General features: G+C 35.5%; 1 protein-coding gene across 1 annotated transcript; it reads right to left on the reverse strand.

Moving 5' to 3' along the window:
- Window positions 1-393: 393 nt before the first annotated feature.
- On the reverse strand, window positions 394-21,809 carry LOC128997815 (homeobox protein slou-like). Its single transcript, XM_054423557.1, has 2 exons — window positions 21,206-21,809; window positions 394-1,288 (listed from the first exon to the last, which is right to left on the reverse strand). Exons 1-2 carry the CDS (start codon window positions 21,807-21,809, stop codon window positions 726-728), a joined length of 1,167 nt encoding a protein of 388 aa, XP_054279532.1. The 3' UTR covers window positions 394-725.
- Window positions 21,810-27,495: the final 5,686 nt, after the last annotated feature.

Genomic DNA, 27,495 nt, shown 5'->3' on the forward strand with positions numbered 1-27,495 from the left:
TTTACGACAGAATGAGGTATTTATTGTGAAAGGTTATTACATTGGAAAATTAAAAATTTGTTTCAGTTCATCTTTCGGCTATTTTTACGACAAATTTTAATGCACTTAAAAAAGTAATATGTTTTTGCGTTATAAACAGCTTATTCTGTCTTGTAAATGAAAGCCTTGAAGAATTGAAAATGTTGCATACAATTGCTGTAATTTTTAAATATCAGTAGGATTTTCAAATAATTCTATCCCATGTGCACCCATCATATAGATTATAAAAACATAGTCCCTGCAGTAAAAACATTACATCAATGTAACAGTTACGGGGTAGATTACACTTTGAGGTTATGTCCAAAAGTTAAATATTGGCTTGTTTTGGATTTGTTAGATTACAAAAATATATTGTTTTACCCGTGTAGTAGTTGAATTAGCGGTCTGAGCTAAGCTATTTTAAATTATATTTAAGGATTTCTGGTACTCATCTTTGACTAGAAAATTTAACTTTCAGTTAAATACAAAACCGAGATAAGCTGCTGTTTGATCCTTTGCAGACTATCAAGTTATGAAACACTTAAATAACCGTTAAAGTTCTAAAGCCCTCTGGAGGTGTCTTTGGTAATGTTCACTAATACTAACCGATCGCTATGTACATCGAACAGTCTTGACAACAGTGGCACAACACTTTGGCACCGAGTAATCTTTGATATGTAGTCTAGGAGAGTCTACCAGAACTAGGCTCAGGAGGAATGTCCGAGAGACGAGTGGTGAGTAGACCCGAGGTGGTGGAAGTAGGCGGCAGCGGCGCCGTAGCTCTGTCCGGGGGAGGTGAAGCCCGAGGGGTAGTGATGAGGAGCGTACGCCAGGGGGTGGAAGAACGGCGGCCCAGTGGTAGGAGGTCCGGGCGGCGGAACTGTGGGCGAGTTAACGTCCATCCCAGGGTTCTGCTTCTTCCACTTAGTCCTTCTGTTCTGGAACCATATCTTGACTTGCGTCTCTGTCAGTGATAAGGACAATGCCAAATTGAGTCTCTCGCACACAGACAGATACCTTGTCGTCTTGAACTTGTTCTCCAGAGCTACCAACTGCTCGTAAGTAAAAGCTGTCCTGGCACGGCGAGGTTTGCCGCCCTGACCACCTCCACTACCGCCCTTGGACGAGCTGCTCATGTCAGACTTGCTGCACTTCTTGCCACCCGACCCTCTCCTGGAGCCGTCCCTGTCCTCACTGATGTCGCTTCCTGCTCCCTCTCCGATACTGGCGTCGTCCTCATCCTCACCGAACTGGTGAAAACCTTCTCGCCCTGAAACCAAGTGCATATGTGATTAGCTATTTTATGAAAATACTTTGAAAGTTTGTAAAAGATTATATTTATTGATCACACAAATATATTTAGGATTTTAAGCCACTGGTCCATGGGCTGGGCACATATTTGTATCCGTATGTAGGTGACATTACAACTAGAGCACACACAGTGACTCGCGTAATGACGGTAATGACGGCGTAATGGCGGCTCAGAGTCGCTGGTCCATGGGCACACACAGTACCTCATGTAATGACGGCAACTGGCTCACAGTCGCTGGTCCATGGACACACACAGTACCTCATGTAATAACGGCAACTGGCTCAGAGTCGCTGGTCCATGGGCACACACAGTACCTCATGTAATGACGGCAACTGGCTCACAGTCGCTGGTCCATGGGCACACACAGTACCTCATGTAATAACGGCAACTGGCTCAGTGTCGCTGGTCCATGGGCACACACAGTACCTCATGTAATAACGGCAACTGGCTCAGAGTCACTGGCCCATGGACACACACAATAGTCGCGTAATGACGGTAACCGGCTCAGAGCCACTGAACAATGGGCACATGTTTGTATACGTGTAGGTACTATTGCAGCTAGAGCACACACAGTGGCTCACGTAATGACGGTAACCGGCTCAGAGCCACTGAACAATGGGCACATGTTTGTATACGTGTAGGTGCTATTGCAGCTAGAGCACACACAGTGACTCGCGTAATGACGGTAATGACGGCGTAATGGCGGCTCACAGTCGCTGGTCCATGGGCACACACAGTACCTCATGTAATGACGGCAACTGGCTCACAGTCGCTGGTCCATGGACACACACAGTACCTCATGTAATAACGGCAACTGGCTCAGAGTCGCTGGTCCATGGGCACACACAGTACCTCATGTAATGACGGCAACTGGCTCACAGTCGCTGGTCCATGGGCACACACAGTACCTCATGTAATAACGGCAACTGGCTCAGTGTCGCTGGTCCATGGGCACACACAGTACCTCATGTAATAACGGCAACTGGCTCAGAGTCACTGGCCCATGGACACACACAATAGTCGCGTAATGACGGTAACCGGCTCAGAGCCACTGAACAATGGGCACATGTTTGTATACGTGTAGGTACTATTGCAGCTAGAGCACACACAGTGGCTCACGTAATGACGGTAACCGGCTCAGAGCCACTGAACAATGGGCACATGTTTGTATACGTGTAGGTGCTATTGCAGCTAGAGCACACACAGTGGCTCACGTAATGACGGTAACCGGCTCAGAGCCACTGGTCAATGAGCACATGTTTGTATACGTGTAGGTGCTATTGCAGCTAGAGCACACACAGTAGCTCGCGTAATAACGGTAACCGGCTCAGAGCCACTGAACAATGGGCACATGTTTGTATACGTGTAGGTGCTATTGCAGCTAGAGCACACACAGTGGCTCACGTAATGACGGTAACCGGCTCAGAGCCACTGAACAATGGGCACATGTTTGTATACGTGTAGGTGCTATTGCAGCTAGAGCACACACAGTGGCTCACGTAATGACGGTAACCGGCTCAGAGCCACTGGTCCGTGGCGGCGATTCGATCAATTAGCGATGCCATTTTAGGAGCATTTGGTTTGATTAACACCGACTGAATCAATTAGTTGCAAATAAAACCGCTTACGTTTTCAGCGAGCAGACAACGTTGTCGAAATTAATAATCATTTCGGCGTAATGAGCTTCGAGATTGTTTTCAGCATTTTACATGCAATTATAGGCCTAGCAGGCTTACCACCCTTCCCCCGCCCACCCCGCCACGCTACCGAGCACCCTCTCGTTTTAATCCTGTAAACACACAACTTTGTGTCGGATTTGTATTTAATATCAACTCGGTTCCCGTTACCCATTAAAAACACGCTTCGACCGCTCTGAGATTTAGGAGCGGTTATTAAATACCGAATAACCCGCTCCGCCAATTTTTAATGAATTTTATTGGACGCAGTTTAAGCTGAGAGGGTGTAGTTCCTATTTATTGAAGGGTTAGGTTTGCAGTATAGAATGAAAATATAAATTTTCAACAGTTGTCACTACTGTATTCCCTTGAAGATACATTTTATTTAAGCAGTATATATATTAAACGACACTTGTAAATAAATATGATCCAATTAAAAGCTTTACATGTTTACAGCTTTACGATTTTAAAGTTAAAAATTCTGGACAGTAAAAATTTGTCAATCTCAAGTGAGCATTACTTGAGTGAAAACTAAGAAGCGATGACGGCTTTGGCGGTTTTGACGATTAACAAGATCTAAAGGTATCTGAGATAAAGAACGTTCAAATATTAAACGTATTATAATTAATTTGAATGATGGACATTAATTGTAAGTACACATCTACCGAGAATCTATGAAATCGTTAACTCTAATTACAGTATTCAACTCGTTATCTTAAATAGTGCAATGTACTAAAATAATACTAAACATCAAAGGCAAAAATAATTCCTTGTTTTTGGTGAAATGTGAGAAGAGTCTTTTTGTATGCAACTGCCAACTACAGTAATAGCCATGTTGCAAGAGGATGTATTCGTCTGTCGAGCGGAACGTCTCGGAGTAGGAACCAGTCACCGGACAAAGCTGATATCCATTCTACCGGAACTGTGACTACACTCGTCAATCAAAACCGGCCGGAACTGGAACTGATTTCCACTCTATCAAAACTTTGACTTTCTCGTCAATCGAAACCGGACGAATCTCATTAACATAATACCGGAACAGTGTTTCCATTATTCAATTGTAATCGGACGAATCTCATTAACAATATACCGGAACGGTGTTTACGTTCTTCAATTGTAATCGGACGAATCTCATTAACAATATACCGGAATGGTGTTTACATTATTTAATTGTAATCGGACGAATCTCATTAACAATATATCGAAACAGTGTTTACATTCTTTAATTGTAATCGGACGAATCTCATTAACAATATACCGGAACGGTGTTTACATTCTTTAATTGTAATCGGACGAATCTCATCAACAATATACCGAAATAGTGTTTACATTCTTTAATTGTAATCGGACGAATCTCATCAACAATATACCGAAATGGTGTTTACATTCTTTAATTGTAATCGGACGAATCTCATTAACAATATACCGAAACAGTGTTTACATTCTTTAATTGTAATCGAACGAATCTCATTAACAATATACCGAAACAATGTTTACATTCCTTAATTGTAATCGGACGAATTTCATTAACAATATACCGAAACAGTGTTTAAATTCTTTAATTGTAATCGGACGAAGCTGATTTTCATTCTATCATAACTTTGACTATTCTCGTCTATGCATCCCTCTTTATATTCTTCTTCTCAGTGTTTACATTCTTCAATTGGAATCGTACGAAGCTGGTTTTCTTTCTATCAGAACTTTGACTATTCTCGTCTATGTAACCGGTCGAAGGCGATATACGCTCTAAAGGAACTGTGATAACAGTAACGAATTTTGTCTGACACCGCATTATCATAGTGATTTTAGTCATTGAAAACCTCATTTATTTTGTAAACATAAGTAATTATCAATTTAATAAGTTTTTCCTTAATCTAATTATAAAGTACAGTTTTAGAAAAAAGGTTTGATATTATAAGTAATCAAAGTAGTATAATAAAATGGTGGTGATGGGTTATACGAAGACGTAACCTTTCGAAAAAGCTATAAGAGGTGATTTTTAAGTAGGTGGGAACACGAATTTAGCCAGTTTTTTTTAAACGGGAAGTAAATGAAAAATACTTTTAACAACACTAAAAACATATATTTAAACTTTAACTGTCACAAGACGGAAAATGTATATAAAAGATGGGTGGTTGATTTTGATTGGACAATCCAATCACCATCAGATTCAATATGCGAACACCGTCTTATGAATTAACAGTAGCCTATAATAGTGTTAATATTATGTTTTAGTGTTATTAGACGCATTTTATTACTGTACTTAACTGTAAGTAAATTTAATAACAAGTACAAATGCTGATTATTAATTTATTTAGGGGTTTAAATGGTTTTACTTTAGTTTAGAATAGTATGGCTAAAAATATATCGTCACTCGTCCAAAACGAGTTTACCTTAGTCCTCCGGCAAATACCCGTTTTCCGGACTAGTGACGTAATACAGTATTACAAACATACAATTGTCTATCAGTTATGCAAATGAACCTGCTCAAACCCAATAACTAGGCTTTTAAAACTTCCCATCGTGGAATAATTTGGTTCTAGATTCCGATCTTTTAGCTATTATTAAAAAGCAGAAAAATGAACCAATTTGATAGTTTAACTAGATATAATTGCACTATGATGAAATTAAAAGCTAGAAACGTGAGTTTGGCGGATGTTTTTAGAGCGAGTATTAGATCGGTGTACACGGTGCAAACAGGTAGTACATTACAGGGTTGGATGAACATTGTAAGAGTTGTTGGGCCCGCCACAAGTGGCGTAGAGTCGCTAGTCGCTTGGCAACGGGGGAGGGACGACTTAAGTCACAGGCTCGACTTAATTAGCTTTAATTACTAACAGAGGGGCCAATTAATTGTGTTAAGTAGAGAGTTATCGCCCATGTAGAGCTTACCCCTCCCCGCCCCTGCAATTACCCTCCAAATTGTTTTAGCCGACACAATGGTTCCACGGATTGTCGTTTATCTCTTCAACACACTACTCGTTCGTTCTTCCTAGTTTATTCGTTTTAATTCTCTCACCTTTTTAATTAGAGTTTCCTAAAGCAAATGTTTTATTTTCGGGTAACTGAGATCATATTATGATCACGCTATGAGATTTTACATTTCGTGTTATTTAACGTTACGCTCGCACAAATACAAATTGTAAAGGATATAGTTTGAAAAGCCTTAGTTTTGTGCTACGTGATTGATCTCAAACAACTTAGACCTTTAAGACGATAGTAATCAAATGTTTGACTTTACGACATGAGAATTGGTGATAAAGTTGACTCAAAATGTAAACTGATCTGCATCATTTCAACATCCCCACACCCCTGAATCGATGGTTCGAATATGTTTTAATTATTTTGATAGGGTATTAGAAGATTTAAAATTAAAGTGTGTTAAAAAATATGTAAATAAAAAAAACACTATTTCATGAATTTATTAAAAGAGATTTATTAAGCACTTTTTAAATTATTTTAAATGATTCGTAAAGCAATACACAAAGCTCAATTTCAATAACTAAGGTGATAATGAATATAGACTATTATTTTGTTTTATAATACACGTTTTTTCAAAACAATTAAACAAACTGTAGTCCAGCTTAAGTCATCGATGTATATAGTAGTACACAAATAAGTGAGTTCCCAAACATTTTACAATTAATCAATACTTAATTTTTTGTTAGCACAGTTACGATATTAGTAGGCCTATGTTATAAAAATGTGGCTATTTAATATTAGAAATAATATAACCTTTAAAAATACATGTTGCTTGATTAGAAATCCAGCTATAGCATGAAGAAATAGTCCAACGATGATAATTGAAATGCTAGTTTACCTTTTTAGCGAATTTTCCATATAGGGCATATTTAGCTAATTTCCCATATAGGGAATAAGCTATTACCGTAGTACTAATGGTAAGACCTGGACCGGGGACCGATTTACTTTTTCGTTTAGAGATCCCTAGAGGCTAAAACATTATCCGTTCAAATTCGTTATGTGTGTGTGTCTGTTAGCACGATAACTCGAGCAAAAATGATCAGATTTTGACGAAATTTTGTATAAACGTGTAAACCTATATTTATTTAAACGAGTTCCCGAACTAGCATGATCGGACTATGGGAACGGGGGTTTATGGGGGTTTCATGGGGTAAAAATTGGTTTTGCCCATTTTGACCCTTAAAACATAAAATTGAGCAATTTCTTTCTAAACCATTTTGTAGAGCTTAAAAAACAAATAATTTAGTACATGGAAGCGTTATTATGCGCTTAATGGTTACGGAGAAATTCTAAAAAATTCTAAATTTAAAATTCCCATGTCATTGTTATGGAGAATAAGTAAACTGTTGTAGTTTAGTTGTTTATGAACATATTTTAATCAAATTTTGGAAAATGCCTTTATTTATTACTAAACTATTAACATTTTACAAAAAAAAACCCTTTTACCCTCCTTGTTACAGCAAACCTAAGTACTCGTTAAACTAATTATATTTAAATAGGGAATAAATGTGATATTTTTAAGGAGACATTTTAGTGTAAATCCAATCAGGCAAATGGAAATTCGCTTAGTCTGCAGGTTTGCTGTGGCAGGGGTTTATATATATTATCACTACTAAAGCAAACTATCAAATATGTATTTGTCATACAACATTAAAATGATATAATATTAAATATTGGTCGCTATGGCAGGGACATGTATTTGTAAACATGAAAGTGTTTGCTATACTAATAATTGTTATTGAAAATACGACGGCGTTGGTCGGCAACATGGCTACACGTGTGTTGCGGCCAGTGTCGACACAGAGCCGGCGCACCGCGCACCATGCACTGACAGTCTTCAGTCGTGTTGATAGTATCAAGTTACTGTAGCTGTAAATAGTTTAATCGTCTAAAGTATACCTTTACCAACACGGAACCAGACAACACCCCGGCCGCAGCAAACCTGACGACCAAGCGGATTGCCATTTGCCTGGTTGGATTTATACATATATTCTTAAACCTGACAGCTCTTTAAATAATATTAGGTTTAATTAGTAGGTTTGCTTCTACATGGAGGATAATAAAGTGTGTATTTTAGTAAATCGTTATAGCTTAGTCTTAGTATAAATAAAATTAATTTGCCAAGTTTCATCAAGGTATATCCATAAACAAGCAAAATGCAACATATTAGTTATTGCCCGTAAAATAACATAAACATTTTTTAATTTACATTTTTTCAAATTTCCTCCGTAACCAATAACAATAAAAAACACTTAAACACGCCAAATTGTTCATATTTTAAGCTCTTTTATGTGTATTCCAAATTTACTGGCTCCTATAATAATTGTTTATGTACTACTCTTCCTTTATATGTTTATGCTTTTGATGATTCTGTTTCATAATAGAATAATTGTGACCGAATTAAATTAAATAAAATAATTCCACTATACATAATACGATATCAAATATCCAGAACTCTTTGAAAGAATTTAGTAGGAAATCGGGAAATTCTTTGTTTTTTTTTCTTAAAAATGAGAAACCACATTTTCTGCCCCATGAAACTCCCATTAAAACCCAGTTTCCAAGGACCGATCATGCTGGTTCGCGAACTTGTCCGAATAAACGTAGACTTAACGTTTGTTAAATGTAATTGAAATCGGACGGTTTTCATTTTAAACTCGAGTTATCCTGCTAACGAAGTCACACATGTATTTATTTGAACGGGTGGTATTTTTGGTACCTGGGGATATGGACATCATGCCGAAAAAGCTCAATCGTCCCGGGATATAGTTCTTCTAATATGACCTACGGTAATAGCGTATTCCTTATATAGGAAAATCGTTACTATTTAACTTGCACCTAAAATGTCAGATATTTGTGTGGCCCAGATTGTGGTGTAAGATTATATATACATGTATTTATTAAACTTTGGTTCTAGGAATTTTCTATTCAAGTATAAACAACTATTAAAAACAACAATGATAGCTTACATTTCTCAACTACATTAGAACAAGGCGTATATTAGAATGAGTTTGTCATTTTTAACTGCATGGGACTATTCCTTTCAGAACTTCCAAAAGCTATACTAATATGTTTTAAGCCCTACTCAATGAAACATGTTTACACTCTTTAGAATTTAATTTTACGCATACGATAAAATGCCGATTTAACTTAGCGGTAGATAAAAATGCCGTTAAACACTTTCAGAAAGAGATAAAATGTAAGTGGTTAAATGAAAGATGTGTTATCGGTTTCCGATAAAGGTGGCGGTAATGAGAGTGGAGATTAGGGTGTCGATAAGACTTGCTGCCGAGGGCAGGGGAAGGGGAGGGGTCTGTTACCATGGTTACCATATCGTTTGTTGGTTCAGCCAGTCACTGGAGGGGGTGTTGGATTACACAGGGGGTTTGCGATCTTGTCTTCTTGTCGTTTTATGTGCCTTTTTAGATACTGTTGCTGTGGTTTATTTGAGGGCCACTCCGCAGGATGGAGCCACTTTGCTGCTACTTACCACTCCTGCCACCGCGAGCGCTGCCATCGTTACTTGTTTGTTGTTACATCGCATTTCACGTTCAACAACATAATCCGATGTTATTTACTCGCAACTTTTAACCTCAAATCGATATAAAACACGTTTTCCTCAAGACAACAGGGTTTACGTAGAATATTTGTTTTGCTTACATAGAATAGGCTACATCTAATTTTGCATGCATTTTTTGAAACCTGAATATAACATATACATTTAGTATGGACTAGTGTATTTGACTGTTTTTAAATATCTGGATTTGCTTGTTAGAAGCCAACAAATTAATGTTTACTATCAACGACTCGCGTCATTTCGATCCTTTTATGGCTGTTTTGTTGGATAGCTACAAGAGCAACCAGAATAAACCCTGAGAACACACCCTTTGGTCACATTCATATCAATGTCAGGCGGATCTCACTATACTGGAATAGTGAATATAATTGTCTCATCTCTCTACTCGTAACCGGTACCGCGGCACAGCTTCCATTTTTATTAACTTCATACGTTGTATGTAGGAGAATGCATTAGGCCTATTGTTGTTTAAAATTATGGTTTATTCGTGATGTTTACATAGTTTTGAAGATTAAATCAGGCAGTAGAGATAACATATTTTCTTTACTGTGAATATACAGATTTCTGGAATTTGTCAAGACTCTAACCTCCAAATCTGTAAAACCTCATTTCCTGAACATGTTTTGAATATGCATGTTTTGGTTTGTCATTGTGTAATAAATGACGGCAGGCTTAAATACAGTTAAAAAAGTATCATTAATAATAAATAAACATTTTAAAATCTGTTTACACCGCTAAACAATAAAATTACTCCAATAAAGCTTCTCATAAGTCCGAATGCAATACAATATTCGTTAACTATGTTTTGGCTCTTGCCGCTCATGGTAATACGTACGTAGTATGATATTTAACCCATGAATTTTAGATATTTTAATATTTTGACCTGTCAGAAATCCCATTTGCATACCTCAGAGGTTTCCAACGGTTCTAACTAGTGATAATTCAGCCAATAGTTTCGGCTTCTACTTTTTGGTTAGGTACTGATAAGTGCATAGAAGTTGCGGCGGTAAATGTATGAATGGAGACCAGAAATATATAGCATTGCTTTTTTATCTGACACCCTCAGAACTATAAGAAATAGACACATTAACCAAATAGATTAAAATATTCACTAAACCAAATTACATTTACTGAAATATCAAGTTTGTTGATTGAACAATTAATTTTATTGAATGAGAACATTTAAAACTAAAACTGTGATATAAAACTTGATAATCGACTTGTGTATGTGTCCAGACCGAGCTTTTTTCGTCAGTCGTTCCTTAGGAAATCTAGGGTTGAAAATAGTCCATCTATCGAACGTGGCTCTAACGCAATATGGATTTCATTCAAACTAATTCATCACTAATATAACTAGGCTACTATTAGAAATATAATTTAAATTTTCACATTTTATGCTAATTTCAAACAAAAAGTAAGCTTTTACATGTAGACTATTTCTATTCATGGTATGTAAACCAACAACTTTGTTTATATTTTGAAACATGTCGTCCCTTTCGATTGAAATTCCACGTGATTTATATTATCAAACCAATTTATCATTTCACTCCAACCAATTAATCGCTAATATTAGGGCTACTATAAAACAATCAAATAAGATTTTTCCAATTAAAGGGAACTCGAAACACACCATTTCAACTATTGTTTAAAGACATGTATATTTTTACATTTTCATTCAAACAAACCCATTACTAATGTATGCTCCTATAAAAAAAAAACTCAAATATCCTAGTACCTAAGTCTTGGGCAGTTATGTTAAATTGTATCAGTTTCTTATAATGTAAATCATGAGGCACAAAACATAAACTTTCTTTACAGCATTAAAAATGGTTGATTTGCTAGATAAAACTAACGAAACACGTATTCAAATACACGCAATAATTAACTTGTTTTGTAGGTGATAAAATATATATACAGGGTGTCCATAAAAAACATTTCAGGACTTTGGGAAATGAATCCCCACACTAAAAGGAAGAAAAAAGTTTATGGGAAGGTATGTCCTAAAATCCATATTTACCCAGATATCCGCCATTTTGTTTTTTATACAAAAATATTTTTTTCTGTGAAGTTTTTTATTCGATGATTATGAAACTTGGTAAAAATGTTACCATACACAAGACCTATAATAGAAAAAATAATAAAGTTGTTCCGATTGTAAATTTCAAAATGGCGGCCGTTTGAATTTTTCTAACTCAAATAACTCAAAAACGGCTAACTCTATGAAAGAATGTCAAGAATACTTTTTTTAGCATTTTTAATTTCCTATCAAACAATACCAAGATCAAAAAGATCGGACAAAAGATAACTGAAATATAACGGTTTTTGTGTAAAAATAAGGCAAAGTTAGTCGGCGAACCCTTAATTGTTGCCTTATTTTTACACAAAAACCGTTATATTTCAGTTATCTTTTGTCCGATCTTTTGATCTTGGTATTGTTTGATAGGAAATTAAAAATGCTAAAAAAAAGTATTCTTGACATTTTTTCATAGAATTAGCCGTTTTTGAGTTATTTGAGTTAGAAAAATTCAAACGGCCGCCATTTTGAAATTTACAATCGGAACAACTTTATTATTTTTTCTATTATAGGTCTTGTGTATGGTAACATTTTTACCAAGTTTCATAATCATCGAATAAAAAACTCCACAGAAAAAAATATTTTTGTATAAAAAACAAAATGGCGGATATCTGGGTAAATATGGATTTTAGGACATACCTTCCCATAAACTTTTTTCTTCCTTTTAGTATGGGGATTCATTTCCCAAAGTCCTGAAACGTTTTTTATGGACACCCTGTATATAATAAATAATTTTCAAACTGAAACCATTAATCACTCACTAAATTAATACACAACAAGATGATTAACATCACAAATATTAGAACAGAAACGGTATTGATCAAAACATAAACAAATTAAGTCAGTGGCTCAAATGTAAACTTCTTTGTATTATCATAGAACTCTTCAAAACGTCCAAATCATATGTTAATTTTATTGGTGTAAGGTTCGAGCCAGTAACGTCACCTATTTATGTTTATGATTCACACCATTTCTGTTCTACTATCCGTGATTAAAAGTTGCATAACAGCTGTTTCCTGATATACTGTTTTAAGTCAACAGCTGATCTTAAAAATGCAATTGTTTATGTGCCAAATACTAATTCCATAAGGAATACATTTGACACGTTGAAACCCCTTGGGGTGGATTCCTGGTAGAGTTATTAACGCCAAATAGATGTTGGTAGAGTATTATACATCGATGGTTGGCACTCACCATAATTATCTTTATCTTAAAAACTATTGTTGCTTCAGCCGTCTAGGAGGAGTTTGCGTGTGACGAAATGCATAAAAATCGACGTATAGGAGTTTCGCTCATTCAGCTCAAGAAATTTTATAAGGGTGTTATATTTATTTATTTACATTTTGTGAAACTTGGGACTGATGAATACAAACTTTTTTTCAATTAAGATTTTATATATTTTGCACTTAACAGTTTGTCGCGCCTTAAAATAGCTCAAGAAACCAATTAATCGAGCAAACGTCCCTCGTTCTAATAGGAGAATTGAATAGTCTTGGGTTTCAATATTGTCGCGTGACATATTTATCATAAATTTGAAATGAATTTATTTGTATCGTTAAATGGAAATGAACGTAAACAGACTACCTAATGTTGTGCTTAAAATATTAGTATAGTGCGTATTATAGTCAGTCTTAGTATAGTCAGTATTAGTATAGTCAGTATTAGTATAGTGCGTTAGCTGTTGTCCAAGCCAACGCCCATTAGATAATAGTTTTATTTTTGAATGCTATTCAAGAAATTGACTACTATTTATATATTTTTTTCTAAAGAAGTCGAGTGTGGTGTGCAGATTTCTTTATCCATTTGCTTTCCAAGTATCTCTGACACCATGGCGTGCTGTGCCACAGTGTGGGGTGCTACAGGTGCGTCAATCTATGTTTGTGTGAGGGTAAGCCATGATTCAATCAACACGGGAGCTCTGCAGGTCAATGATATGTAAATCACTAGGGGTGGCTGCCACACACACACACACACACAAGCACACGCACACACACAAGCACACGCGCCGTAGCACGGGGGATGATGCGGTGTATGCTGCCGTATTACACAACAATAGGCGGCCTTATGCATTACACCAACAATGCATGTAGATATTGATCACCAATTATCTACAGCCTGAAGGGGCCACTTGGGCCGTGCGCTCAAATTAACTGCATCCCACAAACGTTAACGCCACCTGGTCAGTGTTATCTAGCCCGCACCAATCAGGCTAACACTATTTCCAGACTTCTTGAGACTAATTAAGTTTCATCAACTACTCATTTACCTTCATTGTAAAAGTGGTTAACTTATGGATTTGTTCAAAAGTAGCCTAATATGATATGAACTATGTGTCTATATATTTTGGAAAATATTTTTTCACACTTCTTTCTTTAACACTTTTTGAGGTCATAGGTAAAAATATTAAATTGATGAAAGAGTACCACTAAACTAGGCCTAATAGTCTATAATATTTTTTTATAATAATTCAAAAATAGTTTGTATAAGAAAATACCAACCCTAGTGCAGCGCAATCAGACAAAAACTATTCGTTTTGATAATATTAACTACTCTACTCTATACTTTGCTGTAGAGTTTAAGAAATTAATATCTGCATTTGTTAAAAAATTAAGCATTATTGATCTACTGTATATAAAATATAGTTTTCAGATAAACGTATTAGTACCAGTCCTTTCCTGGTTACTTAAAATTAATACAAGTATAGTTGTAATACTACCGACAACAAAACTATATTCACATTCGTTGTTAAACTAAATTGGTAAAACCTCGTCTTGTTAAGCCCGCTACACACGGTCAGTTCGGTGTGTCATTTTGGTGTGTTCATTTCTAACTGTCACTTCTAACTGAACGCAGCATTTGCATCCACACGGTCATTTCGGTGTGTCAGTTCAATGTGCTACCTGGGAGCGTGATCCTCCCAGGTACGCTTCCCCTCCTGGGAAGTCGTACTCGTTCGTATGCATTTTCACAAAAATGTTTATCTTCCTACACAGGACAGATTTGTTGGTGATGAGATGGATCTCTTTCACCTTTCCCACAATACCTAAAAGAATAATATGATTACTAAAGTTATTATTTGTTGTAAATTGTGATAACCTTCATATGAATTATGACTTAAATGACAATAAACAAACTGTAAACAAAAAATGACATCTACAGTACACCGGACAGAACTAACAAATAAATTTTCTTCAGCTTATTCTTAAGGTATGAGAATTCTACTAATAAAGTATGTTTTATTTATGGTATAGGTTATATAATGACGCTGCGTATGCTCAAATACCAAAATTTGACTAACTGAACTGACGCGACGGTACACACGCTCACTTCGGACTGACATCAGTTCGGTGTGTCACACCGAAATGATGAATTTTCATCAGTCCATCAGTTCAGTTTTTTGATGTGAGCTCACACCAAACTGACACACCGAACTGACCGTGTGTAGCGGGCTTTAGAAATATGATACTATTGGCTTATAAGATCATGTAATTTTCAAGATAATTATAAGATAGGCCTACACGCGCCATTCATAGTTCAAGTAATTACTCTCTCCTGGCTTCTTGAGACTAAGAATAGTTATTTGTGTAACTAGTGGTGAAAGTGGCACTTTGCTGCACACGAGAGCAATGTTTACGCACGAGCCGCAGGCGAGTGCGGAATGATCTCGAGTGCAGCAAAGGCCTTTTTCACTCGTGTTACACATTATATTTTTCCTACAGTCACTATAAAACATAAATAATTAGTCTTTCAAACACTATACAACACGTTTTTAGGTTCAGCTAGCAACACAATTACACAAATGGTGCCCTGGAGAAAGTAGTACCCGTGGTCCGTATCACTCCGCTATTTTTCCTCGGCAAGAAATGTGCTCCGTCTTTTGAGAATATAGTTCCGTATGTTTTTGTAATTTGAAGTGGTTTCCGCGCCTAAAAAAAATGCTTTAAAGGTATTTTCTTGTTTATTAAGACCGTAGGAATGTTTTAAAAACGTTTAAAAGAAAAGTCCAGAAAGTTCAGAAATACCAAAACTTTAAACACGAAATGACAGGTTAAATCGTAGTTATAATAGTCAATCAGCTGTTCACAGTATTATTATCTTTAAGTGTTGCCAACCTATTTCCAAGCGTACACGGACTACGTGCATAATAAAACCACGCTGTTTTGTGTTGTTTGGTTGGAATCCTGATGTGCGGCAAAGTATAAACCGTGCGGCAAAGTATAAACCGTACGGCAAAGTATAAATATGCAGCAATTAGCAGCTTTCTGTACTATAAACAGTACAGGGAAGCCAACTTTGTCGGGTGACTGTAGGAAAAAGTATTTTTACTTCAAAAATACTACAAAATTCTGCATTTTACTTTCTTTGCAGGACCGAAGCAGTTTAATCGATATACTCAATTGCTGTGATGATACTCAATTCAGGTTAATCGTACGTATTCAAAGTTATTAAGGTATGTATACTATTAGGTTAAACATTTTAACATTAGCTTGAATCAGTTTATTCAGCGTTAATTTGTTACTCCGATCATCAGCCTTTTACAGATTTATTGTATTTGTTCAAAATTTGCTAGATAATGTACGAAAAGTCGTAAAGTCGTTATAAATAGGCAAATTGAAATATATTGGCTTAGTGTGTAAATCGACCATGGCCAATGCTATTGGGTAAGCTTGATTATATTACTCATATTATTTTACCATCATAGGTGGTGGTTGTTAGGAGAGCTAGTATTGTACCGTTTGGTGACATTACTTAAGCCTAGTATGATGTAGCGTGGATTTTTAACGTGTAAATTGTGTTATATTATATTATATGATTGAACTGAATTGCATTGTATTATGGACAAGCGTGTTATAATAGTATTTCCTTACTAGGAAATAACTAGTAATTGTTGTTTATAACACCACAATTCCACTGTGGCCCCAAAGAAATACTTATAAAGCTCTGACTGATGATCCATGTTTTATGGCAAAACGTTATATCGATTAAACTGACATTTAAAACATGCTCCATAATTGATTTCCAGCATAATAAAATCATTCAATGCCAAATTATGGCATCATTTACTGTAGAATATTGTAAACTCTTGTTCATAACTGCTTCAAACAAGCCATTAAGTCCTAGCAGCAATGATCATGTTAACTACATAAAGATGCCTCATATTTAAATGTCGTAGAATAGTTCAATAACAGCCAACCAGGACCTCAAGTTTTTCATAGACTTAATTCTAAAGTAATTCTAAAAAAATTTGAGCTACAGCACACGCCATTCGTGATTATACAGGTTGTTTTACATAAAGAAAGTCTTTCATAACAACTTCTACTCATGTCTACAATTCTAACTTACTTCTAGATACTGTACATAAGTATTAGTTTTAAGAGAACGGTGTTAATGGAAATTTGTAATATTTTTGAACTGAAACTTACCTAAATGAATAATTTTTGTAGGTTAACCTGGCTGAAGAATTGATTTATAACAATTCATTCACATGTTTCGTCTTATTATGGCAAAAGAAGGTGTTTGTAAAACATTAGTTGTGGGTATTTTTCCCCCGGGGAATAACAATAAGTTGGAGTCGATGACTTTAGAAGTAAGGTACTTTTTAATCTCTTGTTAACTTTGATTATAAGCAATAGGTTGAATCAAAAGTAACGGTTGTATCGATTATGTTCAGTAAATTGCAGTTTCGTTAGTTCATTGTTGTATTTTATTATGTAGGCTATGTTCATTGTTGCATCTCAATAGTCTACGTTGCATTCATTCCAGCCCCATGTTAAATTTGTAGCCAGCATTTTAACCAAAATTGTCGTAGTTTATGTGAACCACAGACAGATTGTGCTGATCTTAATTAATTATTTCTGATGTATACACAATCTGTTTTACCAATTAAAACTAATGGAATCACTTATTGTGAACTATAGCAACTGTTATGACCCATCAACTTGACCAGCAACAAAATATAACGTAGAAAATACAGTTTTAGTCACTAGCGCATTCTGTGACTGGCTCACACAACTACTTTGTTTCTTAAAAAAAAAAAATTGTTACAGCTGGTCCATACAGATGGGACGTCTACTTCAGTACCCAATAGTCAATAATTTGACATAATATGTATATTATGTACCATCAAATACGCATTCTGTGTTGCGTTTAATAAAGACGTTACCGTAATCATCAAGTACAAGGAGACTATGTTATGTTGTCTACGTTGATAACAAATCCGCGTGACGGTCCGAGGCTACTGCCGTGATTCGACCGAACATAATTTCCCGCGAGACTAATTTTAAATCAATTCGGACAATCCCCGCTCGAAAATCCATTCGTAACAAATTAAACATTTAAGGCAGAGGTATAGTTTAACAAACGATTTATTTTCTGTTTCAAACAAAAAATTTCAATGTTTGAGATGTATCTATATATATTTAGATTAAATTTAATCAATTGTAATAACCAACACGATCACATATAAAATATACCCCCGCCGCAGCAAACCTGCCGTCTAAGCGAATTTCCATTTGGCTGAATTGATTTTCAATTAATTTTTAAATAACATTAGGTTTAACGAGTACCTAGGTTTGCTGCTACAAGGAAACTAAAAAAGTGTGTGTTTTAAGTAAAATAATTATTGCTTAGTATAAAATGAATATATTTGCCAAGTTTGATCAAAATATATCCATAAACAAGCAAACTACAACATTTTACAATATTCTCCATAAGAATAGCATGGGAATTTTAAATTTGCCATTTTATTAGTTTTCTCCGTAACCAATAACCGTACAAAAACACTTTGATATACTGAATTGTTTGTTTTTTTAAGCTCTTTAAGAAGGTTTAGAGAAAAATTGGGAATTTTTGTGTTTAGAGGGTCAAAAGTGAGAAAAACCAATTTTTACCCCATAAAACCCTGTTCCCATGGTCCGATCATGCTGGATCGCGAACTCATTCAAGTTTATCCCGCCTTACACCTTCAAACCAAATTTCATCAAAATCGGATAAAAATTACTCAAGTTATCGTGTTCACGGACACACACATATATATATATATATATATATATATAGATATATATATATATATACATATATAAAAATTTGAACGAATGGTGTTTTTGGCCTCTGGGGACATCAAAATGAAAAAGTAAATCGGTCCCGGGCCTAAGTCTTACCATGAGACCTACGGTAATAGCTACTTCCCTATAGGGAAATTCGCTAATAATTAACTTTTGAATAATTATTACTTTTTAAAGAACGATTATAATAGTTTAGGTATATTTTAACCCTTTTTCTCGACTGCAACCCTACTTTGAGCAAGTTTAAAAAAACAAAACTTGAACCATCAAATCGTAATAATAATTAATATTGTGATTTATTAGTTTGGGCTCATGATCTGAATCAAAGTAGGTATAAAATATGTAATCAAGTTTTAGAAGTACCATACTGTAGTATAAACGTGCTTGTTTGAAGTCCATTGATAGAGTGGTTCATTGTGACGTGTATTGGATTCATATGTCTTGAGGATTAAAACTCCGTAATGATTAAATCGTAAATCCTGAAATCTAAATGCTAGCACGATCAGTGAGTGGTCCAAGTTGTAGACTAAGCTGTATTACCTGCTAACTATTACGGCAAAGTAATAGAATTAAATGCCAAGCCAATAACCTGGAACTACTTTAAACATCGGTAAATTACCTTAATTCGTTCAATTGTTAAGAGAGAAGCAGGAATTGAGTATTAACTGGTGCGGCAGTTAGGCCTACATCCAGCGTCGGCACCGTGCCCACACCGCCCAGCCCAAGCCGTATACGATTAAATGGTTGTAATAATTTTCCTAGCAGAGTAACATGTGTTTACTTGTTACACCACCGTCGAGTAGATTTGCTCGGCTGATTCATGTGTGTTCGTCGTCACTGGTTCGATGGCAAGCGAGGAGATTGATTTCGGACACAGATGTTGATCATTGGGCTGTCAACCATGATTTTAACAAAAGGTCTACTTTAGATAGCAAAACAAAGGTGAAAATACCTTAACACGTAAACTCTATTCAAAATAAATATTTGAATATGTAGTGGTTTATACTTTTAAAACCTAAAGGTAACTAAGTTTTTAAAGTTTGTTTTTATTTTATGATCACTCTTCCGGCTAATAACTTAAGCCAATATTCTGAAAAAATTGGCAACAATACATAAACATTGTGTACTTCAAGAGCAACTTTTTTTGTTCATTGACAAAATATAAGTTTCACTCCTACTTTTCCAAAGTGTTTTTCAATATGTCTCATTGTTTAACGTTTCATGTTTATTATCCTTGGACTACCAAAGATGTTTGATAGACTTTGGTTCATTTCAAAGTTATTTTTTCATTGAATGTCTTAAAAATCAATGGAAAAATCCACAGTCTGTAGGCTTATCTAACCTTGTTCCTACCAATGATAAAACTCAATATTTTCCTATATTTAATTTACACTCTTAATAAATGAGGAATACTACTCAACTATTTCAGGTAACTTTCCGAAATGGCACTCCTTTACCATGATAATGTTACAAGGATACATCGAGGAATGCCTCGTGAATGTTTGAATATGTGTTTTAAGTTATCGTCCTATTATTTTAATTTTCCCATGGACCGTCAAATTTGTTTGGATAGTTTTTGGCCCGTTTCCAAAGTCAACTATAAAATGAAATCTTTGTTTTCATCTCCACAAGACTTGTTTTAATTTAACAATATGTTATAAATATAACAAAGTAAGTTAAAACAATGCGGTTTACCATTAAAGGCTGAGATTCGCCATACAATTAATTATTCAAGTAAGCAATTATATCTTTTAGTTTTTAATCACTTCACATTTTAAATTAATAAATGGGCTCTCTGTTCACGGGCCTACTTTTTTGGACTAGCAGCCAGTTAAAAAGAATACAACACTGATCATTAACTAAATAATGATATGTTAGTTGCATAATATTAGACATATATCTAGACTAATCTTTTTAAGAACTTTGCAGTTAGGAAAATACAGATATTCACATATGTATTTACCTGGTTCCAGATTACCGGCACTACCGTTACAGTATCAAAAATGCAAACAATAGGAGGGTAGGCCTATATAATAATTTGTTGACGAGGTTTTAAATAGCCTTTACGCTCAACTTGGACTTGGCCTACTACATTGTGATACTGAGTGAACGTCTCAGATGAAACGGATTTTACGTAATTTGACAGTCTTAATGCATTTTATGGGTGAGCGCATTTTCAGTGAAAATCTACAGATTTTTGGAGGGCTTTGACAGATTGACTTTTAGTTAGTTTTTCATTACCGTCATGTTGTAAAAGATAAACAACTATTTTAAGTTTTAACTTTATCGGATGATATGCATACAAGCTACATTATACAGAATTGAATAATTCACTAAAATAAGCTTTTTATAACTGTTTATCTTTATAGCCATTGATTTAAAACTTTTTGAATGTCTGATACGAGGCATTTTGCCAGGCTATAATATCATGTGCTGACATATAGCACATTGTAACTAAGTTTAAACCAACTAACCAACTATTTACAACGGAAGCTCCTATACCTGGATGGGCGAGCAGGTCGGGCGATGTAGCAAGCATGTCAAGCGGCCTCCATTGACTCTGGAACCTCGGTCTGACTAGAGCTATCTCCTTCTCCTTGCCAGTGAACTTGTTGGGGTCCAGGATGTTCTCGACGGAGAAGGCCAGGCGGCGCGGCGGCTCGTCCTGTGCCTCGGGACTAGAGGCGGTGGTCGTGCTACGGTGATGGATGCGGTTCAGGAAATGGTGCCTGGAGGTAAGGTCCACAGGAGAGCCCAACTCGTCGTCTACCGTCAGAAAGTCCTCGTCGGAGCTCAGCCTGTCGTGGCGATCCTCCACGTCCATCGACTCCTCGGACACCCTACTCTTGGAGTCCTCCGGGCTCCTACACACGCGCTCCTCAGTGTCCTTCTTGCTGGTCTCACTCGCATCGTCCTGCACCTCAGAGTCGTCCTTGGTGTCCTCGGACCTTGAGGACGGTGGCCGCAGGAACGCTGACGCAGGATGATGGTGCAGCACGTTGAAGGGCCGCGGTGACGTCACAGGTACCGGTTGACTCGACGTGGATGTCGTCGCCGCTTCGCTCGCGTTGTCTTGCAACAGCCGCTGCATCATCATCATAGTCATCATCGGTAGCTTTAGTCCTGACTCACTTTTAACTATCGCCACTCGAAACAGTAAACATCACAGAGTTCTCATTGCATTTTATACTATTTTACATACTTGAAATTTTTAAAAGATTTAGCCTGTTCAACATTTAATATATAATATTAACTGCATTTTTTACACTTACTACACGACACTCTCGGCAACGTCATATCATAACTTGCGGCATCACTGTAAACACGCTGTCACCCCCACTCTGTGTTAAGTCTCAGCCAAATCATCGACTGACTAAAAGATGTTCGCGGGTTAAAGCTGGGAATAAACTGAACCCGAACCGACACATGTGACAGAATGATGGCTCTGCTAGAGGAGGGAATGAGCGACTAATCCGATTGGCTGAGAGCGGGCCGTCACGTGCTCTGATTGGCCGGTGGGCGGATCCCGCATTGTTTATTTAACCCACCCTGAGAGGGGCTCTATTAGTGTATGAAGAACCGCGGTTTCAAGAGCGCTCTCTTCTCTAATTTGCCGACCCAATGTAAACTAAGACACATTACCCCTTCTCTCTCCCTACCCACCCACCTCTTAATTACAGAATATTAGCGGATAAATTAATCACAATATTTGGCCGCGAGCGAACTCCGTTACAACCGAATTCTTAACAATAATTAAATCCTTCCCGACATTAACCCTGTTTATACTAATTTGTTTACCCCCGAGTTACTGATATTATAAGCCAAGTTTCTCGCTTTAAGTCGCTGCATAAATTATAAGAGCAAGTGAACCGGTGCTTGCCGGTCGAAACTCAGTTTTACTCTGGTTAAACTCACACAAACACCTAATGAAAACGGTTTCTGCAAAATACCGGGATTTCATTAAAAAGGTGGATTTTACTTGAACCAATGAGGATATCAACTGAGTATGAAAATAACAGTTTTTTTACATTTGTCTTTTTTAAATTGCGTTGGGTCATAAGAAGCCATAAGAAATGTTTTTATTCCTAAAAAAAATCCTTAGTAAATTTTATGAGTGCTGCAGTTTAAATCCTACTGATAATTTCAGTGAAATGTGTAAGCTTCAGTTGTAACGTTATTTAACCCATGATTTTTGCTAAAATCTTAAACAGTAAGTGTAGACATTTTGTCGTAGCCTAGGTCTTTTCATAATGAGACAAAATAATAAGGCACGGACTTTCTGTCTGGTTTTAACCAGAAATTTCACAAAAGGACACAAACTTATTAAATTACAATAATTAAAAAGAAATTTAAGCTACACTCTATAACCAGCTTTTAAATTAAGCATTTAATTATAAGTGTCTGTCTACTATAATATTAGTGTTATACATATTTTAAGTAGGCCTATGCCTTGAACTAGTTAATTTTAACAACTGTTTAAGACCCATGGTCTTCTCACTCGACCAAATGAACACACGTATTAAGTTATCAAAAAGTACGCTTCGAATTGCGATCATAGATGAGCTATATCTGCAATAGAACCTAGGATGTCTGAGACCAATAACCCGATTTTAGTAATTGTAGTCTTCATCGTGCATCGTAATGGACAAATTATGAGATATAAATTATGTTTTCAGATTAACCTGGATAGTCCAAATGTTTGATAGCTTTTAAATAGCTGTCTAAACGTTGACTCGCGCTATGGACCAATGCATTAATCTAAACCTGGATAGTCCAAATGTTTGATAGCTTTTAAATAGCTGTCTAAACGTTGACTCGCGCTATGGACCAATGCATTAATCTAAACCTGGATAGTCCAAATGTTTGATAGCTTTTAAATAGCTGTCTAAACGTTGACTCGCGCTATGGACCAATGCATTAATCTAAACCTGGATAGTCCAAATGTTTGATAGCTTTTAAATAGCTGTCTAAACGTTGACTCGCGCTATGGACCAATGCATTAATCTAAACCTGTGATACGTTTAAGTATAACTGCACGATGAGATTGAAGCACAAACAGAACACCAAACTCAAACATGCATTACTTTTATGTCCATTGAAATCAAAAAAATATTGTTTAAATAGTTTCATGGTGTGTTTATATTTTGTTGTAAATCCATTTGAAATATTCTTTTTCCCTATTGTGTAACATAACGAAGCGTCATATAAATTTGATTATGATTAAAATAACTATCTTATTAGATTAGAGGAATATTGCACTGATAGTTATTACAGTTTCGTATTTTCATACTATCTTGTTTGTATTTGTTGTAAAAAGGGACAGTTTTAACTAGTTCTGGTGTAAGTATTCCCCAATGATGTATGTGCTCTCCAGCAAAGTTTGACGATTTGACACTTACCCCTCGCCGCAGCAAGCCTGTAGAGACTAAGCAAACTTCAATTTGTCTGATAGGTTATTTACTAAAATCGTTACATAAACAAGTTATATCTCTTCCTTATTTAAATAATATTTGATTTATTTAGTTCTTAAGTTTGCTACTATGACGAAGGTAAAAGTGGTTTTGATCAAATGTCAGAAGTATAGTATTAAATAAATAAATTTGCCAAATTTTCTAAAAATTTATCCATAAATAATACGATTAAAACAGTTTTATATTTCTCCATAAGAATAACATAGGGGGTTTTAAGTACAGTTTTTATTTTTATTTTTTTATTTTATCCGTAACCTTTAGTCGTACAACAATAACATACTAATAATAATTTGTTTGTTCTTTTAAACTCTTAAGATGGATGCAATAAACATTGGGCATTTCCATGGTTTAAAGGGTAACAATTATAAAAAGATACTTTAGAATGTTTCAAAACTCTTAGGCCTAACACTCCACTACTAGATCTTGCTGGATCGCGAACTCGTTTAAGTTAATTGAGCTCTACACGTGCATGCCAAAATGACACTAAAATCGGACGGACATTGCTCGTGTTATCGTGTTCATGGACACATAGGCCTACTTATTTATACATAGGCCTACACTCAAATTTGAACGAATAGTGTGTTTGGCCTCTGGGGACATTAAAATGATAAAGTTAACCGTCCCCGGGTCTAGATCTTCTCTACAGGGAAATTAGCAAAGGATTATTGAATTGTTTAGGTTTGAAATTAGATCCATCTGTTTGTCGCTAGTCATTCGTCTTTTATCCAATTATATAATAATCAAGTATTTTTGCTGTCGGTAAAAGCACAGGTACCATCATTTTCCGTCCCACAAGAGTACGTTTTATCATTGTCAACCATACGAAATATATTATTATCAAACAAATTCAAGCAAAACAGGTACAATGTCCGTGATACGAAGCTACAGTCATATTTTTTGAGAAATGTATGAATTTATGTTGTGTAAGTTACGGTACTTTGAACACAAAATCCTGCTCATATATACAACCCTCATTTGAATGTGTAATTCTAGTTTTCAACTAGTACATTGAGCACAATTAATTGCACATTGGAATGAATTTATTTCGTAAAATTAAATGTTAGTACAAAGTTAAATATAAGGTCTTCAAATAAGTTCAGTGACTAACTCCAGTTTTTGTTCATGAAAGAACAATTTCAATAAACAGTTTATTGTTTATTTGTTAGTTTATTTATGGACAGTCTTGGCAAATTGTAAACAATAGTTACTACTGTTTACAATTTACCAAGACTGTCCAAACAATTTTCTTTAAAGTTTAATTTCGGTCCTGAAACATATTTTTAAAATGCTACGGTACTAAGGAATTTTACTTATAATAAGATTTTCCAAGATATAAAAAAACTCAATGTATTAATAACTTAATTTATAAATACATAACACTCTGTATTTGCCAAATTAATTTAATCTTAGATTAGAATAGCTGGATGAGTATTGTGAGCAAAACAAACATAATCACCGAAATCACATGAAAACTTAATTAAATAATAATCTAAATCCAGCACACAATATTGAAGATTTCATAATGAAAATCAAACTGAACACTAAATGCAATCAATTTCACGCTTATTCTTAAAACTGAAGTTAACAAACGAGAGTCCGAAACAATCACGAGTTCGGTTTGATTAAAGAAGAAGTAATATTTTATGACTCGGTCGAACCCGAAATTAGATTAATCACAACAAATGCAGAAATCCCGGAAAATCGGTCCGGCTGATTACAAGAACCACAAAAGGTCGGTAAACAGCAAATCAGTGCGGTCCAATCCGACGCAGAAAACCTACTAATTGAGTTGTAATAATTAATGCCAGTGCACAGATAATGAAATGGCAAACATATTAAAAGCCCTCGATATATCCACCAGCGTGCGTAATTACAGTTTATTAATTTCCATTGGTTATTTGCTAATGTATTAATTATGCATTTCCTAATTATCTCTTTGTTAATTAGTGCTAATGAATGGGCTCCTAGTCTGTAAGCCATTGCGGCGGGGGTTGAGGGGGGATCGATATGTTGACACTGCCTGATAACGCTAATGTCACTGATAGCGGGACATGTGTCACCCCCACAAATAGCCAACTTGCACATTCGATACAACACTGTAGTATCTAAATTATAAACTTATAACAAACTGGAGTCAATAATGTTATATTGATGAGGTCAAATGTGCGACTTGAATAGATATAAGTTTGCTGCTGAATGTGAATTTCCTGAGAATATTTCTACTTGGTTATTGTTTTTGTGTCTGAAGCATCAAATAAAGATAAAATATTAAACTCGGGAACAACCAAATCCTAACTGTTAATTAATATCAATAAATGTCATACATCAATGATGAAATTTCCTAGAAATCGGAAACATTTTTACCGTCGGACAAAAAGCTTACATTAACACAGTCCGAGACCCTCAAATGCCAGAGAATGTCAGGCCTAACTTTGTATGAACTATGTAACATATTTAGTTGACCAATTAAACTTATGGAGTTTTTAACATTGAGTGTATCGTATCAAAGAAATAATATGTATACAATGACATTTTTTCGATGATTAAAAAAAAGAACAATGATGAATCGTGAAAAGTATAAAACTTCACCAACAAGTTGTAAAGGTTTTACTTTTATGATTCGTAAACGACTACTCAATAGAAGGGTCATACGATGCAGTTAGTTGTTCTTTGCGTGAAGACTATTATAGGCATGGCTCTTCTTCCTTGTAACGGTAAAAAAATAGTCCAAAGTTTAGGAAACTAATAAATTGAAAGTATACTTGTAAAGCTTATAGCTGGCATTTTAAATACAGTATAATCCAATCTCTTCGGATCTGTACTGGGGATAAGGGTGTTTTTAGAATGAGCAGTATGAAAATATTAACTGTTGGGCCTACACACAAACTGTTTATAAAGTATAAAGAAATGAAAAATACACTGATATCAGTAAAATACAAGCTAACTTAAAAATAAGGTACTAATAGATAGCTTAAAAATAAGCTATTTACCCGTAGAAGTTTTCCAGTCAAACAACTTGCCAAAACCAATGCTTATGCTCGTACACATCACAAAACGTATTTTGCATACATCAAGGCAGCTATTAAAGGCCTTAAAATGCAGATTACAATTCTTCAGTGAAGTGTGCAGTGCAACTAACCCATGAAGTATGTTAATTTTTTAATTTATTAAACTAAAAATGTAAGTCCTGCTCACTTACTCAGGGATAAATAATTTAAGGTTATAAAAGTTTAATATTCAAATTTTTTTATTTAATCAATTTACTTACTTGAATTTAAAGCTGGGTTTTCCTAGGCGCGTAGTCGGCCAGCGGAGAGAGGA

The sequence above is a fragment of the Macrosteles quadrilineatus genome, unplaced genomic scaffold (genome assembly GCF_028750875.1).
Source record: "Macrosteles quadrilineatus isolate MER2022 unplaced genomic scaffold, UCM_ALF_1.0 Scaffold_1__1_contigs__length_201487025, whole genome shotgun sequence".
In the NCBI taxonomy this organism is placed as follows: domain Eukaryota; kingdom Metazoa; phylum Arthropoda; class Insecta; order Hemiptera; family Cicadellidae; genus Macrosteles; species Macrosteles quadrilineatus.

Bases quoted from the DNA above. Each gene is read 5' to 3' on its own strand.
- LOC128997815 (XM_054423557.1), bottom strand. From the start codon at position 21,809: ATGACTATGATGATGATGCAGCGGCTGTTGCAAGACAACGCGAGCGAA. The intron at 1,289-21,205 runs GTATAGGAGCTT...ACTTGGTTTCAG, and splicing joins CGACCTGCTCGCCCATCCAG to GGCGAGAAGGTTTTCACCAG.